Source organism: Triturus cristatus, chromosome 6 (assembly GCF_964204655.1).
Source record: "Triturus cristatus chromosome 6, aTriCri1.1, whole genome shotgun sequence".
NCBI classification, from domain to species: Eukaryota; Metazoa; Chordata; class Amphibia; order Caudata; family Salamandridae; genus Triturus; species Triturus cristatus.
The window spans coordinates 18,303,222-18,320,502 of NC_140589.1; the positions used below are offsets into that span (position 1 = coordinate 18,303,222).

A 17,281-nucleotide genomic window follows, 5' to 3' on the forward strand; every position below is an offset into this window, starting at 1 on the left:
CGCAGGCCTAGATCGTGTAAGCGGGCTAGCCCCTCCGCCGACAGCGCCCAGGACTGAGTAGTACGTTGGCCTGATCTGTCCAAGGTATTATCGAAAACCAAGTTCAGGTCAACCCCCCAAGAGGATTCTGCGGTCCGTCGTGGCTGTTGCTTCAGTGAGGACTGTGTGTAAAAATTGCTCTTGCCCTTCGTTGGGGGCGTACACGGAGCCAATGGTGAATGTCAGGCCGCCCAGTGCAAATCGATAAGTGAGCAGTCTACCCTTGATTTCGGCTTCTTTATGTAGGACCTCCCCTTTGAACCCCTGGGCAACTAAAATGGCCACTCCGCCTGATTTGGTGGGGCCCGAGGAGAACAGTTGCGTCGGGAACTTGCGGGACCTGAACCGATGGCAGTCCCTAGCAAGAAGGCACATCTCCTGTAGTAAGCAAATGTCTGCATGTGCATTTCCAAGCATGACAGGACTGCCTTATGTTTCACAGGATTATTAAGGCCCCGTACGTTCAAGGTGAGCACTTTAATCGTAGTGAAAGGCATTTAGGGGACCGGGAAGACTGCGAGTAAGCGAAAGATCTGGGGTCTGGGACTACAGGGGCGCGTAGTGGGTAGTAAAGCAGAAGCGCAATGGTTGCGTGGACCCATGCAACCTAACACAAACAGGTGAACAAGGAACCCCAAAAACCCCCCAAAATAATACCCAAAAAAGTTCATAAGTGAACCCACAAAGTGAAGCAGGAATGAACTAGAAAAACAACAAAAGACGTGTCATAGTCCATCATCGGCCGATGAGCGGAGAGAACTGTCCATGGGGAATATGTCGTGGCCAGTGATGTCCCCTTTCCCTCCCGCTAGGCTCGCCTAGCATATGCGGACCCATCAAGAGACTCAGGTGCATTAGGATGAAGTCACCCAGACTGTGTCTTTGCGAGTTTCGCCGGCAAAGTCTCCACCGCTGCCTTCTGGCCTTTGGAAATTTCGGTCAGGTCCGGCCGTTTGATCGGGCGACGTCGGCCTTGTTGCATCCATCGGGGCTTAAAATCGTCTGTGCCGGGTGTAGGGCCTTCGTTGCTGCTCTCGTCTGCCGGGGGATCAATTCCTAGAAGGTGGCAGGCCTCCGTTAGGGAACGGAGCTGAAACAGCTTGTCATCCATGCGTAACATCAAGCGAAACGGATGGCCCCAACTGTATGCGATGCCGCGTTGGCGAAGGGATGAGGTAACTGGTCGAAAGATTCTTCGCTTGTGAAATGTCAGAGCAGCGAGGTCCTGGTACAGGACCGGATGCTGGCCCCGGAATGTCAAGGGATGCATCTGCCGCGCCTTCCGCAGGATTTCTTCTTTGATCCGGATCCCACCCTGTGCGCCCTGTCTAGTGCTATGTCTGTGTTGAGCGTGTTCCCCAGAACATGATTGAATAGCTCTCTGGCGTATTTGAATATATCGGTTTCATCGGTTTTGATCCCCCGGATCCTGATATTGTGCATCGAGAGCGGTTTTCTAAGTCCACAAGGTGGGGCTGCAGGTCCACCTGCTGGTCGTGAATGCGTATAACTTCTTGTTGTAACGTCGACATCTCCACCTCTCGCATGTCAGCCTTTTCTTCAAGTTCCACGACCCTTTCGCCGATGCCGTCCATGTCTCTGTGGACCTCTTTGATTTCCGCCGTAAGTTCCTGATTAAGCGTTTCCAGATCTTCCCGCAGGGCCACGAACAGTGACTACAGGAAGGCCTTAGTGATCAGTTGCCCTCCTTCAGCGCCCATCGATGCGGTATCTCCGGTTTTCTGGCCGCTTTGGGTCTTTGCAAAGAGTTCCTTGAGGGTTTTATCCCACCGGCCGCGGGAGGTGGACATGCTATGAGTGGGCCAGAGGCCGTAACAGGCGTACAGGGGCCCCCGCGTCTTGCGCTGGTGGGTGGGCCTTTAAAGTGAAAGACGGCTGTATTACGATGTGCAACAGCTTCAAGCTCCTGCGTCGCACTCCAGTGGCAGTATACCAGGTCTCGCACACAGCCCCCGTTGGTGGCCAGGCACTATTGCGGCGAGACTCTATGCCGCCACGTGCTCCTCGGGGTTAGGAGTATATCTTCAGGGATGCCGGTGGCTGCAACCCCCCAGCTACGCCGGACCGCCGCCACCAACCCGTCGCCAAGCCTCACAGTCCTCGGTCCCAATGGGGGGTCGGAGCCGGCGCAGCAAGCTCCGCGAAGGGTAGGCGCAGTATCCCCAGGCGGCCCCCGGTGAAGCTCGCAGGACTCAAAGGCGCTGCAGCGCAGCCCACCATGATCCCAGCAATGGCGCCGCGGCACCAGCCGTGCGCGCAGCTTTGGCTCTATGTGGGACCCGATGCTGCAAGGCTCTGCCGTCCCGCTTCGGCAGCTACACTGCTCCCCACAACTCCCAGTGCCGATGCGCACTGCAGCTTTTCCCCGCGGCGCGGACACTTGCCTGTGGTCCTGATGTCAGCAGCGATGGTCAGGCCTGTGGTGTCGCCGGCTGGGTCCCACGGCAGCGGCTGGCCTCGAGGCTTCACCCAAGATGGCGGTACCGCCGCACCGGCAGCACGCCTGTCGGGTTTATCAGCAGGGCTCCCCTAAGTGGGCTGGGTGGCAGGGCTGCACCAGACTTCAGGTTTCACCCTCAGTAGTGGGCTTCAGAGTCCCGGTCCGCCGCCGGGGGCCCACTTCCAGTGGGGCATACATAGTGCGGTATTCCCCTCTCTGGAGCCGAGACCACGTCACAGTAGAACGCGGCCAGGCCGCCTCTCGCCACCAAGCTATTAGCAGCGGTTTAAGTGAATATCGCCGGCACTGCCGCCCTCCGAGGGGACCGCCACCTCTGCAACCTCAATGGAACTTCGTTGTGTGGTCTCCGGTCGCTCTATACGGCAGAGCGCCAGTGCTGTGTCAGGCAACCAGCAGGAGAGGATGAGCAACACGTCCTATCAAGTCGCCATCTTGGCCATGCTCCCAGAACTATTTTTAAATCATTATCTAATCATCATGCAGTAATCCAAGTACTTCTTTAAATCATTATTTATTCATCCTGGTGTAATCCAGGTCCATTTGTAAATCGTTATTTAACCATCCCAGAGTAATACTCACCCCTTTTTAAATCACTATATAAACATCCTGTAGTAATCCAGACCCATTTAAAATAATTATTTAACCATCGAGAAGTAACCCAGAACAACTTTTAAATCATTATTTAATCATCTCAGAGTAATACAATCCCATCTTTAAATCATTATGTAATCATCCCGGAGTAATCCAAACCCATTTTAAAATCATTATTTAACCATTGCGGAGTCATCAAGGCCCATTTTAAAATCATTATTTAATCATCCTGGAGTAATCTAAGTTCATTTTTTAATCAGTATTTAACCATTGCAGAGTAATCCAGACCCATTTTTGAATCATTATTTAACCATTCTTTAGTAATCCAGGCCCATAATTTGATCATCATTTAACCATTGCGGAGTCACCCAGTCCCGTTTTTAAATCATTATTTAATCATCCCAGAGTAATCAAGCCTATTTAAAATCATTATTTAACCATCCTGTAGTGATCCAGACCCTTTTTTTTCATTCATTATTTAACCATCCCAGAGTGATCCTGGAGTTATCCAGACCAATTTTAAATCGTTGTTTAACCATCCTGTAGTAATCCAGGTCCATTTTTAAATCATTTAACCATTACGTAGTCATCCAGGCCCATTTTTAAATCATTATTTAATCATCCTGTAATAATGCCAGCCCATTTTTAAATCAGTATTTAACCATCCCGGAGTGATCCAGACCGGTTTTAAATCATTATTTACCCATCCTGTTGTAATCCAGGCCCATTTTTAAATCATTATTTAACTATTGCGACGTCATCCAGGCCCATTTGTAAATCATTATTCATCGCCGAGTAATTCAGAACCATTTTAAAATCATTATTTAATGATCCAAGTGTAATCTAAGTCCATTTTTAAATCATTATTTAACAATCACGGAGTAATCCAGACCCATTTATAAATCGTTGTTTAACCATCCTTTAGTTATCCAGGCCCATTTTTAAATCATTATTTAACCACCCCGGAGTTATCCAGACCCATTTAAAATCATTATTTAACCATCCTGTAGTAATCCAAGCTCCTATTTAAATCATTATTTAACCATCGTGGAGTCATCCTTGCCCATTTTTTAATCATTATTTAGTCATCCTGTAGTAATCTAAGCTCATTTTTAAATCATTATTTAATCATTGCAGAGTAATCTAGACCTATTTTTAAATCATTATTTAACCATCCTGTAGTAATACAGGCCCATGTTTAAATCATTATTTAAAAATAGCCGGGTCATCCAGGCCCATGTGCAAATCAGTTTTTTATTCCTTCCGGAGTAATCCAGGCCCATTTCTAAATCATTATTTAAACATCGTGGAGTAATCCAGGCCCATTATTAAATCGTTTTTAGCCATCGTGGAGCAATCCAGACCAATTTTAAAATCATTATTTGCCCATCCTGGAGTGATCCATACCCATTTTTAAATCATTAATTAACCACCCTGTAGTGATCCATCCTCATCCCTGCTTCATTATGAACTCACCCTGGAGTCATCCAGCACCCCCTGAAGTCATCACAGAATCATCCTCCTGCGGTCCATGACCATCACATAATTTGCATTGAAGTCATTAGGAAGCCACCCCAGAGTAGTTTCCTCTATTGCTCTAGAATAATCTAATTTAAATACTTTGCCCTTTACACATACTCCAGAATGGTTTGGGATGACATCCTCAGATATTTACAAGATTAGCTCAGCTTATGTCATTGGGTGAATTCAGAATGACTTCAGGAAGATCTTCCTTGTTGACTTGGAGTGGAGGCGCCCTTGTGCAGGAGCCATGAGGATGACTTTGTGTCAGGTTTGGGTGAAGTCATGTTGTACCTCTGAGGAGACCATTACACTGAACTACGTTTCTGTCCAGTGAGGGCCTGACCTGGCGTCAAGAGTGCCAGGATGCCTGTTTAAAGTGCCTTTTGTTTGCTGTGACAAGCCTGCTCTAACCAGGATCTGATGTAGTCACCTCCTTTCCAGACTCTGCTTCTAAAAATAACTCTGTGTTCTTTCAGGGGTCCAAACGAGTCCTGAGGTCCAACGAGTATGTCCTGCCTCCTGAGGGCCTGATGGAGACGGGTCTGGAGCTCACCTTTTCACTGCAGGTAAGATGGCTCTTAATCTCAGCCCTCCCCATGTAAGGAGGGTCCCCTCTTTCGAAGCAGGAGTATTCCAGCTGGGTATGGCAAGTGACCAGGGCACCTGCCTTCTTATTACCAGCACTGAGCACTAGAGACATTTCTCATTGGTACACAAAACCATGTTCATGCTCATGAAGCACACACGTGTACACAAAACCATGTTCACGCTCATGTAGCTTAATGGAGTCTGTGAGTACCAGAAGGTGAGGCCTGCATGTGCCACGTGACTGGGTCTATGTGTGCCAGGTGATGGGGGTCTGTGAGTACCAGTTGATGGGGTCTGCAAGTACCAGGTGAGGGGGGTCTGCGAGTACCAGGTGATAGGGTCTGGGAGTACCAGGTGATGGGTCTGTGAGTACCAGGGGATGAGGTCTGCGTGTGCAACGTGACTGGGTCTTTGTGTGTCAGGTGATGGAGGTCTGTAAGTTCCAGGTGATGGGTCTGTATGTAACAGGTAATGGGGTCAGTGTGTGCTATGTGACTACGTCTGTGTTTGCCAGGTGATGAGATCTGTGTGTGTCAGGTGATGGGGCCTGTGTGTGGCGGTGATTGTGTCTGCGTGTGTCAGGTGATGGGGCCTGTGTGTGCCAGGTCATTATGTCTGTGTGTGCCAGGTGATTGTGTCTGCGTGTGCCAGGGGATTGTGTCTGCGTGCTCCATGGGATTGTGTCAGCGTGTGCCAGGTGACTGTGTCTGCGTGTGCCAGGTTATTGTGTCTGCGTGTGCCAGGTGATTGCGTCTGCGTGTGCTAGGTGATTGCGTCTGCATGTGCCAGGTGATTGTGTCAGCGTGTGGCAGGTGACTGTGTCTGCATGTTCCAGGTTATTGTGTCTGCGTGGGCCAGGGGATTGCGTCTGCGTGTGCCAGGTGATTGCGTCTGCGTGTGCCAGGTGATTGTGTCTGCGTGTGCCAGATGATTATGTCTGCATGTGCCAGGTGATTGTGTGTGCGTGTGCTAGGTGATTGTGTCCGCGTGTGCCCGGTGATTCTGTCTGCATGTGTTAGATGATGAGGTCTGCATGTGCCAGGTGATGAGGTCTGCGTGTGCCCGGTGGTGGGGCCTACGTATGGCAGGTGGTGGGATTTGGGTGTGCCAGGTGATTGTGTCTCAGTGTGCCATGTGGTGGGATATGCGTATGCCAGGTGATTGTGTCTGAGTGTGCCAGGTGGTGGGGTCTGCGTGTGCCAGGTTGTGGGGTCTGCATTCACCCAGTGGTGGGGTCTGAGTGTCCCAGGTGGTGGGGTCTGTGTGTCCCAGGTGGTGGGGTCTGTGTGTACCAGGTGATTGTGTCTGCGTTGGCCAGGTGGTGGGGTCTGTGTGTGCCAGGTGGTGGGGTCTGCATGTGTCCGGTGGTGGGGTCTATGTATGACAGGTGGTGGGGTTTGAGTGTGCCAGGTGGTAGGGTCTGCATTTACCCAGTGGTGGGGTCTGCATTTTCCAGGTGGTGGGGTCTGCGTGTGCCCAGTGGTGGGGTCTACGTATGGCAGGTGGTGGGGTCTGAGTGTGCCAGGTGGTGGGGTCTGAATTTATCCGGTTATGGGGTCTGTATTTACCCGGTGGTGGGGTCTAAATGTGCCAGGTGATGAGGTATGCATGTACCAGGAGGTCGTGTCTGCGTATGGCAGGTGGTAGGGTCTGCGTGTGCCCGGTGGTGGGGTCTGCGTGTACTCGGTGGTGGAGTCTACGTATGGCACTTGGTGGGTCTGCGTGTGCCAGGTTGTGGGGTCTGCGTGTGGCAGGTGGTGGGGTGTATGTATGGCAGGTGGTGGGGTCTGAGTGAGCCAGGTGGTGGGGTCTGCATTTACCCAGTGGTGGGGTCTGCATTTTCCAGGTGGTAGGGTCTGCGTGTCCCCGGTGGTGGGGTCTGTGTGTGCCCAGTGGCGGGGTCTGCATTTATCAGGTGGTGGGGTCTGAGTGTGCCCGGTGGTGGGGTCTGCGTGTGCCCAGTGGTGGGGGTCTGCATTTATCAGGTGGTGGGGTCCAAATGTGCCCGGTGGTGGGGTCTGTGTGTGCCCGGTGGTGGGGTCTGCGTGTGCCTAGTGGTCGGGTCTACGTATGGCAGGTGGTGGGGTCTGAGTGTGCCAGGTGATGAGGTATGCATGTACCAGGTGGTGGGGTCTGCATTTACCCGGTGGTGGGGTCTGAGTGTGCCAGGTGATGAGGTATGCATGTACCAAGTGTGCATGCGCCATGTAATGGGGTCTGCCTGTGCCAGGTGGTGGGGTCTGTGTGTGTCCGGTGGTGGGGTCTATGTATGGCAGGTGGTGGGGTCTGAGTGTGCCAGGTGGTGGGGTCTGCATTTACCTGGTGGTGGGGTCAGTATTTACCCGGTGGTGGGGTCTGAAAGTGCCAGGTGATGAGATATGCATGTACCAGGTGGTGGGGTCTGTGTATGGCAGGTGGTGGAGTCTATGTTTGCCAGGTTGTGGGGTCAGCGTATGGCATGTGGTGGGGTCTGTTGGACTGGCCACACGAAGGGCTTGCTCCCTCCCCGCATGACAGGGCCCAAGCCCCGGCCCGCCAGGCGTGACCCACAAAGAATCACCCGCACCCCGTCTCCCGACGGAACTCCTGCCCCCGGACCTCCATGTATCACGGGACCGAGCCACCACCGGCTCCCCCGGCCGGATCAAACCGCCATCTTGGGCCCTGCGCCACGAGGCCGCGTGGCCTCCACCCGACCCTAACCCTGGGCCTGGCCGGCCCCGACATTCCGGCACCACCATCCACCCAGGAGGTGAGCGGACCACTTGGCAGGTCAATGGGAGAACGAAGCGTCAAGGGCTCTCCCCCGCCAGGTGCCGATCGCCTCCAGCTCCCCCAGGCGCTGGCTCCACCCCCTGCTGGGTGTCTGGACACCTTCATCCCGGACCCTCCGACCTCCAAGTGCGAGGGTCCGGACATCAAAGGGCGCCAGACCTATAACTAGGGCAGCTCCAGAGCAGGACGGGAGTTGTATCCTGGAGTCGAGAGACACCGAGAGAACTCAGCCTTGACGGACTACTGGCGCTGCCGTAGCCCTATCTTGTGAACTATCGTCCTGCCTGCTGGCGCTGCCGCGGCCTTCTGCAACATCCATCCTCGTCGGGACCTGCTGGCGCTGCCGCGGCCCGTTGTAACGACCATCTTCACCGGGACCTGCTGGCGCTGCCGCGGACCGTGTAACGACCATCTTTCCGGAACCTGCTGGCGCTGCCGCGGACCGTGTATCAACCATCTTCACCGGGACCTGCTGGCGCTGCCGCGGCCCGTCCCAGCTAGAACACCGAGCTCGAGGATTGTGAGCTATCCACCATACCATCTCAACTACCAGACTGTCCCGCTACCCCCTTTCCCCATCTTGAGAGACTTGAATCGAGGGGACTCCTGAGTCCAGACCTCCTTGTACCATTTCATCGTACCATAAGAAATTGCCTATAAAGAACGCTAAAATCTTCTCCTTGTGTGGTGTCTGTCTGTGGGGGGGAAGTTATTTATCTGTACGATCGCTGGAGACGGCTCTCCCCGGAGACCTCTCCCCTTGTCCTCGGCCGACCCTCCCGGTCCGTCTAACATTGGTGGCAGCGGTGGGATCCGAATCAACGCGTAATCGTACAGAGAGTAGCTCACCCCACGACAATACCACGATGTCAGCCAAAGATAGCGGTCCCACGGAAAAGTTCCAAATGGATAAGTTGGAAGAATATAGCCACCGCGAACTTAAACAATTCTGCATGGAACTAGGCATTGCTACCACCGGCCTGAGTACCAAAGACGATTTGAAGCGCGCCCTTGAGTCGTGGGCAGACACTGGGGTCGCCGGATCCCCCGACCAAAACAGTGTCGCACCAGAGGGGAACGCCACGGCTCCCGAGGAGCGGGGAACGGGCCTCTCGCAGGAGGAGATCCAAGAAAGAGAAAGAACCAGATTACATGAGTTGGAAATGGCACGACTCAAGATGGACGGTGAACTAAAGTTAGCCGAGCAGAAACTAAATCTAGAACATCTGCGGCTCCGAGAAGAACGAGAAGAAAAACAGAGACAGAGAGAGCTCGAGGAAAAAAGAATAACACTCGAACACGAGCGCAAACTGGCGGAAATAGAACTTCGGAAACAGAATAAAGAACCGGGGGTGCCTGAGCGACCGCACACCCCGGGAGCAACCGAGAAAAAAGTCCACATCCCCAAGGATGTTGTCCGAGAATATGTCCGAGAGGACGACATACAACAGTGGTTCAAAGCCTACGAGATCGCCATGACCTCCCACCGGATCGACCGGAGTGATTGGGGAGCCGGACTATGGGGGAGGTTCATCAACGAAGGCCGCGATGCCCTATTGCAGCTCCCAGATCACCAGATGACGTCCTACGACCACATGAAGGCTGCCCTCCTCACCCGCTACGGCCTCACGCCCGAGATGTACCGCCAGAGGTTCAGAGACTGCACCCGGATCCCGGGTACGACTTGGGTGGAGTACGTCAGCTATTTCAGCCGAGCCTTCGAGGGTTGGATCAAGGGGAGCCATGTAACGACCTACGAGCAACTCTTTAACCTTATGGTATGGGAGCATCTGTCGAACAACTGTTTCGTCGAGCTCAGGCAGCACCTCCTCGACAGTAAATTGACTGACCCCCGGCAACTCGCCGCCGAAGCTGACCGATGGGAAAGCACCCGAGTGGGCCGGAGAGGACCACACGAGCAAAACCGAAACAACCAAGGCCAGCACCGACCCAACGACGAGGCAAACCCCCCAGAACCAACGGCCGAAGGGGTCGCGCAACCCCAGGACCTTCCCGGCCTGGCTCAGTGGCGTCAAGAAGGGGGGGCCACCCAAGAACAGTTCCGCCAGGAGCAAAAGGCCTGCCCCTCCCTCGAGGGACTCCGCCAGCAAGCCAGCGCCCAGATCGCAGGGGACTCCACCGGAACTCATTGGGTCTATTGGGATAACGACCTGCTATACAGAGAACAAAGAATCGCAGAGCTAGGGGCCAGTCGAGTGCTGGTGGTACCTCTCCGCTTCAGAGACTTCCTACTAACTCTGGCCCACAATGTCCCCCTGGCTGGACACCTGGGCCAGGACAAAACCTACAGTCGCCTAGTGACTCACTTTTTCTGGCCGAAGATGCGGAACGACGTCCTTAACCACTGCCGGTCCTGCCCCACGTGCCAGGCCAGTGGGAAAGGGGCCGTAAGCTGAAAGCCCCGCTGCAGCCCTTCCCAGTGGTCACCACCCCGTTCGAGAGGGTAGGAATAGACATTGTGGGGCCCCTGGACCCCCGCACGGCACAAGGACATAGGTTCATCCCGGTACTGGTGGACCACGCCACCCGCTACCCCGAGGCGGTGCCCCTACGAACTGTAACAGCTCCGGTGGTTGGCAGGGCCCTAATGGGGATCTTCTCCCGGGTGGGCTTCCCCCGAGAAGTCGTCAGCGACCGAGGCACGAACTTTATCTCAAAATATATGAAGTCCCTCTGGCAACAGTGCGGGGTCACCTACCGATTCACGACCCCCTATCACCCCCAAGGGAACGGACTAGTGGAGCGATTCAACCGCACCCTCAAGGGGATGATTGGGGGATTGGAAGAGCCCCTCCGTCGCCAGTGGGATGTACTACTCCCGTGCCTCCTCTTCGCCTATCGAGAAGTTCCCCAGAAGTCCCTCGGCTTTAGCCCTTTCGGACTCCTGTACGGGCACCCTGTGCGAGGGCCCCTCAGCCTAGTCAAAGAAGGTTGGGAGATGGCCCCCCTAAAGACCCCTCCAGACGTCTTCAAGTACCTCCTGGCCCTACGCAATCAGACCCGGCGCTTCAGGGAGATGGCCAAGGCGAACCTCGAGGCCAGTCAGGAGGACATGAAAAAATGGTACGATCACAATGCCTCCTCCGTCGAGTTCGAACCTGGTCAACAAGTGTGGGTGATGTCCCCCACCGAACCATGTGCCTTGCAAGATAAGTGGACGGGGCCCTTCAAAGTGGTCGAGCGCAAAAGCCCCGTCACTTACCTCATCGACATGGGGACCCCCCGGAACCCCCTTCGGGTCCTCCACACCAACAGACTCAAACCACACTTTGTGCGCTCAGAACTCAGCCTCCTGATGGCTACGGACAGTGGGGCGGAGGAGGACTCCGAACCCCTCCCGGATCTCCTGAAGACTCAGATGCCCTCACCCCGGAGCAACGCCAGGGCTGCCGGGACCTCCTGCTGCGGTTCGCTACACTGTTCTCCCTCACCCCCGGGATCACCCCTTGGTGCTTGCACGACGTGGACACCGGGGACAGTCCCCCTATCCGACACCGGGCCTACCGCGTGCCAGATCGGGTACGGACCTGCATCCAAGATGAAGTGGCCAAAATGCTCACGATCGGGGTCATCGAGCCCTCGGACAGCCCCTGGGCCAGCCCGGTTGTACTGGTCCCCAAAGCCGCTGCCCCCGGCACCACACCTGAACTGAGATTTTGCGTTGACTACCAGGGCTTGAACGCTGTCACCCGGACCGACGCTCATCCTATCCCCCGAGCGGATGAATTGATCGACCGGCTGGGGGCCGCCCGCTACCTCAGCATCTTCGACCTAACAGCGGGCTACTGGCAGATCGGTCTCACACCCCGGGCTCAGGAACGGTCCGCCTTCTCTACCCCCGATGGCCACTACCACTTCAAGGTCATGCCCTTCGGCATGAAGAATGCCCCCGCTACTTTTCAACGTCTAGTGAACCAGGTCTTGGCAGGGCTCGAAGAGTTCAGCACCGCCTACCTGGACGATATCGCTGTGTACAGCCGCCACTGGTCCGACCACCTCCTCCACCTCCAAAAGGTCCTGCAGGCCCTCCAGCGGGCCGGCCTCACGATTAAGGCCGGCAAATGCCAAATTGGTCAAGGGTCCGTGACCTACCTCGGGCACCAGGTGGGAAGCGGGCTGGTGGCCCCGCTGCAACTTAAAATTGCTGCCATCCAGTCCTGGCAGCCCCCCGTCACCCAGACCGAGGTCCAAGCCTTCTTGGGGCTCACCGGCTACTACCGGCGGTTCATGAGGAACTACGGCAGCATTGTGGGGCCCCTCACGGGTCTCACGTCCAAAAACCAGCCGAAGCGGATTAACTGGACCCCCGACTGTCAAGCGGCCTTCGAAAAGCTGAAGGCCGCCCTGTGCACCGCCCCTGTGCTCCAGGCCCCCGATTACAGTCGGGAATTCATTGTACAGACAGATGCCTCCGACCACGGCATCGGAGCGGTTCTTTCCCAACTGAACCCCGAGGGCCATGACCAGCCGGTGGCCTTCATCAGCAGACGTCTCCTGGCCCGAGAACAGCGCTGGAGCACAATCGAGAGGGAGGCCTTCGCAGTGGTGTGGGCCCTCAAAAAGCTCCGGCCCTATCTCTTCGGTACCCACTTCCGGGTACAAACCGACCATCGACCCCTGCAGTGGCTGATGCAGATGCGGGGGGGAGAACCCAAAACTATTGCGCTGGTCCATCTCCCTGCAGGGAATGGACTTCACCGTGGAACATCGACCGGGCCAAGACCACGCCAACGCAGATGGCCTGTCACGCTTTTTCCGCCTCGACGAGGAGAGTCCCCAGGAAGATGGGTGACTCTCCCCGCCTTCAGCTGGGGGGGACGCATGTTGGACAGGCCACACGAAGGGCTTGCTCCCTCCCCGCATGACAGGGCCCAAGCCCCGGCCCGCCAGGCGTGACACACAAAGAATCACCCGCACCCCGTCTCCCGACGGAACTCCTGCCCCCGGACCTCCATGTATCACGGGACCGAGCCACCACCGGCTCCCCCGGCCGGATCAAACCGCCATCTTGGGCCCTGCGCCACGAGGCCGCGTGGCCTCCTCCCGACCCTAACCCTGGGCCTGGCCGGCCCCGACATTCCGGCACCACCATCCACCCAGGAGGTGAGCGGACCACTTGGCAGGTCAATGGGAGAACGAAGCGTCAAGGGCTCTCCCCCGCCAGGTGCCGATCGCCTCCAGCTCCCCCAGGCGCTGGCTCCACCCCCTGCTGGGTGTCTGGACACCTTCATCCCGGACCCTCCGACCTCCAAGTGCGAGGGTCCGGACATCAAAGGGCGCCAGACCTATAACTAGGGCAGCTCCAGAGCAGGACGGGAGTTGTATCCTGGAGTCGAGAGACACCGAGAGAACTCAGCCTTGACGGACTACTGGCGCTGCCGTAGCCCTATCTTGTGAACTATCGTCCTGCCTGCTGGCGCTCCCGTGGGCTTCTGCAACATCCATCCTCGTCGGGACCTGCTGGCGCTGCCGCGGCCCGTTGTAAAGACCATCTTCACCGGGACCTGCTGGCGCTGCCGCGGACCGTGTAACGACCATCTTTCCGGAACCTGCTGGCGCTGCCGCGGACCGTGTATCAACCATCTTCACCGGGACCTGCTGGCGCTGCCGCGGCCCGTCCCAGCTAGAACACCGAGCTCGAGGATTGTGAGCTATCCACCATACCATCTCAACTACCAGACTGTCCCGCTACCCCCTTTCCCCATCTTGAGAGACTTGAATCGAGGGGACTCCTGAGTCCAGACCTCCTTGTACCATTTCATCGTACCATAAGAAATTGCCTATAAAGAACGCTAAAATCTTCTCCTTGTGTGGTGTCTGTCTGTGGGGGGGAAGTTATTTATCTGTACGATCGCTGGAGACGGCTCTCCCCGGAGACCTCTCCCCTTGTCCTCGGCCGACCCTCCCGGTCCGTCTAACATTGGTGGCAGCGGTGGGATCCGAATCAACGCGTAATCGTACAGAGAGTAGCTCACCCCACGACAATACCACGATGTCAGCCAAAGATAGCGGTCCCACGGAAAAGTTCCAAATGGATAAGTTGGAAGAATATAGCCACCGCGAACTTAAACAATTCTGCATGGAACTAGGCATTGCTACCACCGGCCTGAGTACCAAAGACGATTTGAAGCGCGCCCTTGAGTCGTGGGCAGACACTGGGGTCGCCGGATCCCCCGACCAAAACAGTGTCGCACCAGAGGGGAACGCCACGGCTCCCGAGGAGCGGGGAACGGGCCTCTCGCAGGAGGAGATCCAAGAAAGAGAAAGAACCAGATTACATGAGTTGGAAATGGCACGACTCAAGATGGACGGTGAACTAAAGTTAGCCGAGCAGAAACTAAATCTAGAACATCTGCGGCTCCGAGAAGAACGAGAAGAAAAACAGAGACAGAGAGAGCTCGAGGAAAAAAGAATAACACTCGAACACGAGCGCAAACTGGCGGAAATAGAACTTCGGAAACAGAATAAAGAACCGGGGGTGCCTGAGCGACCGCACACCCCGGGAGCAACCGAGAAAAAAGTCCACATCCCCAAGGATGTTGTCCGAGAATATGTCCGAGAGGACGACATACAACAGTGGTTCAAAGCCTACGAGATCGCCATGACCTCCCACCGGATCGACCGGAGTGATTGGGGAGCCGGACTATGGGGGAGGTTCATCAACGAAGGCCGCGATGCCCTATTGCAGCTCCCAGATCACCAGATGACGTCCTACGACCACATGAAGGCTGCCCTCCTCACCCGCTACGGCCTCACGCCCGAGATGTACCGCCAGAGGTTCAGAGACTGCACCCGGATCCCGGGTACGACTTGGGTGGAGTACGTCAGCTATTTCAGCCGAGCCTTCGAGGGTTGGATCAAGGGGAGCCATGTAACGACCTACGAGCAACTCTTTAACCTTATGGTATGGGAGCATCTGTCGAACAACTGTTTCGTCGAGCTCAGGCAGCACCTCCTCGACAGTAAATTGACTGACCCCCGGCAACTCGCCGCCGAAGCTGACCGATGGGAAAGCACCCGAGTGGGCCGGAGAGGACCACACGAGCAAAACCGAAACAACCAAGGCCAGCACCGACCCAACGACGAGGCAAACCCCCCAGAACCAACGGCCGAAGGGGTCGCGCAACCCCAGGACCTTCCCGGCCTGGCTCAGTGGCGTCAAGAAGGGGGGGCCACCCAAGAACAGTTCCGCCAGGAGCAAAAGGCCTGCCCCTCCCTCGAGGGACTCCGCCAGCAAGCCAGCGCCCAGATCGCAGGGGACTCCACCGGAACTCATTGGGTCTATTGGGATAACGACCTGCTATACAGCGAACAAAGAATCGCAGAGCTAGGGGCCAGTCGAGTGCTGGTAGGAACCTCTCCGCTTCAGAGACTTCCTACTAACTCTGGCCCACGATGTCCCCCTGGCTGGACACCTGGGCCAGGACAAAACCTACAGTCGCCTAGTGACTCACTTTTTCTGGCCGAAGATGCGGAACGACGTCCTTAACCACTGCCGGTCCTGCCCCACGTGCCAGGCCAGTGGGAAAAGCGGCCGTAAGCTGAAAGCCCCGCTGCAGCCCTTCCCAGTGGTCACCACCCCGTTCGAGAGGGTAGGAATAGACATTGTGGGGCCCCTGGACCCCCGCACGGCACAAGGACATAGGTTCATCCTGGTACTGGTGGACCACGCCACCCGCTACCCCGAGGCGGTGCCCCTACGAACTGTAACAGCTCCGGTGGTTGGCAGGGCCCTAATGGGGATCTTCTCCCGGGTGGGCTTCCCCCGAGAAGTCGTCAGCGACCGAGGCACGAACTTTATCTCAAAATATATGAAGTCCCTCTGGCAACAGTGCGGGGTCACCTACCGATTCACGACCCCCTATCACCCCCAAGGGAACGGACTAGTGGAGCGATTCAACCGCACCCTCAAGGGGATGATTGGGGGATTGGAAGAGCCCCTCCGTCGCCAGTGGGATGTACTACTCCCGTGCCTCCTCTTCGCCTATCGAGAAGTTCCCCAGAAGTCCCTCGGCTTTAGCCCTTTCGAACTCCTGTACGGGCACCCTGTGCGAGGGCCCCTCAGCCTAGTCAAAGAAGGTTGGGAGATGGCCCCCCTAAAGACCCCTCCAGACGTCTTCAAGTACCTCCTGGCCCTACGCAATCAGACCCGGCGCTTCAGGGAGATGGCCAAGGCGAACCTCGAGGCCAGTCAGGAGGACATGAAAAAATGGTACGATCACAATGCCTCCTCCGTCGAGTTCGAACCTGGTCAACAAGTGTGGGTGATGTCCCCCACCGAACCATGTGCCTTGCAAGATAAGTGGACGGGGCCCTTCAAAGTGGTCGAGCGCAAAAGCCCAGTCACTTACCTCATCGACATGGGGACCCCCCGGAACCCCCTTCGGGTCCTCCACACCAACAGACTCAAACCACACTTTGTGCGCTCAGAACTCAGCCTCCTGATGGCTACGGACAGTGGGGCGGAGGAGGACTCCGAACCCCTCCCGGATCTCCTGAAGACTCAGATGCCCTCACCCCGGAGCAACGCCAGGGCTGCCGGGACCTCCTGCTGCGGTTCGCTACACTGTTCTCCCTCACCCCCGGGATCACCCCTTGGTGCTTGCACGACGTGGACACCGGGGACAGTCCCCCTATCCGACACCGGGCCTACCGCGTGCCAGATCGGGTACGGACCTGCATCCAAGAGGAAGTGGCCAAAATGCTCACGATCGGGGTCATCGAGCCCTCGGACAGCCCCTGGGCCAGCCCGGTTGTACTGGTCCCCAAAGCCGCTGCCCCCGGCACCACACCTGAACTGAGATTTTGCGTTGACTACCGGGGCTTGAACGCTGTCACCCGGACCGACGCTCATCCTATCCCCCGAGCGGATGAATTGATCGACCGGCTGGGGGCCGCCCGCTACCTCAGCATCTTCGACCTAACAGCGGGCTACTGGCAGATCGGTCTCACACCCCGGGCTCAGGAACGGTCCGCCTTCTCTACCCCCGATGGCCACTACCACTTCAAGGTCATGCCCTTAGGCATGAAGAATGCCCCCGCTAATTTTCAACGTCTAGTGAACCAGGTCTTGGCAGGGCTCGAAGAGTTCAGCACCGCCTACCTGGACGATATCGCTGTGTACAGCCGCCACTGGTCCGACCACCTCCTCCACCTCCAAAAGGTCCTGCAGGCCCTCCAGCGGGCCGGCCTCACGATTAAGGCCGGCAAATGCCAAATTGGTCAAGGGTCCGTGACCTACCTCGGCCACCAGGTGGGAAG

At 56.3% G+C, this 17,281-nt stretch overlaps 1 protein-coding gene across 3 annotated transcripts in view; it reads left to right on the forward strand.

The window, feature by feature from the left end:
- Positions 1-17,281, forward strand: part of LOC146813651 (phosphofurin acidic cluster sorting protein 2-like) — a 1,059,532-nt gene that overhangs the window by 375,343 nt on the left and 666,908 nt on the right. For all 3 annotated transcript variants that reach the window (XM_085610139.1, XM_085610140.1, XM_085610141.1), the window contains exon 3: positions 5,113-5,202. In XM_085610139.1, coding sequence (XP_085466265.1) covers positions 5,113-5,202 — 90 coding nt within the window. The remainder of the gene's footprint in view (positions 1-5,112; positions 5,203-17,281) is intronic.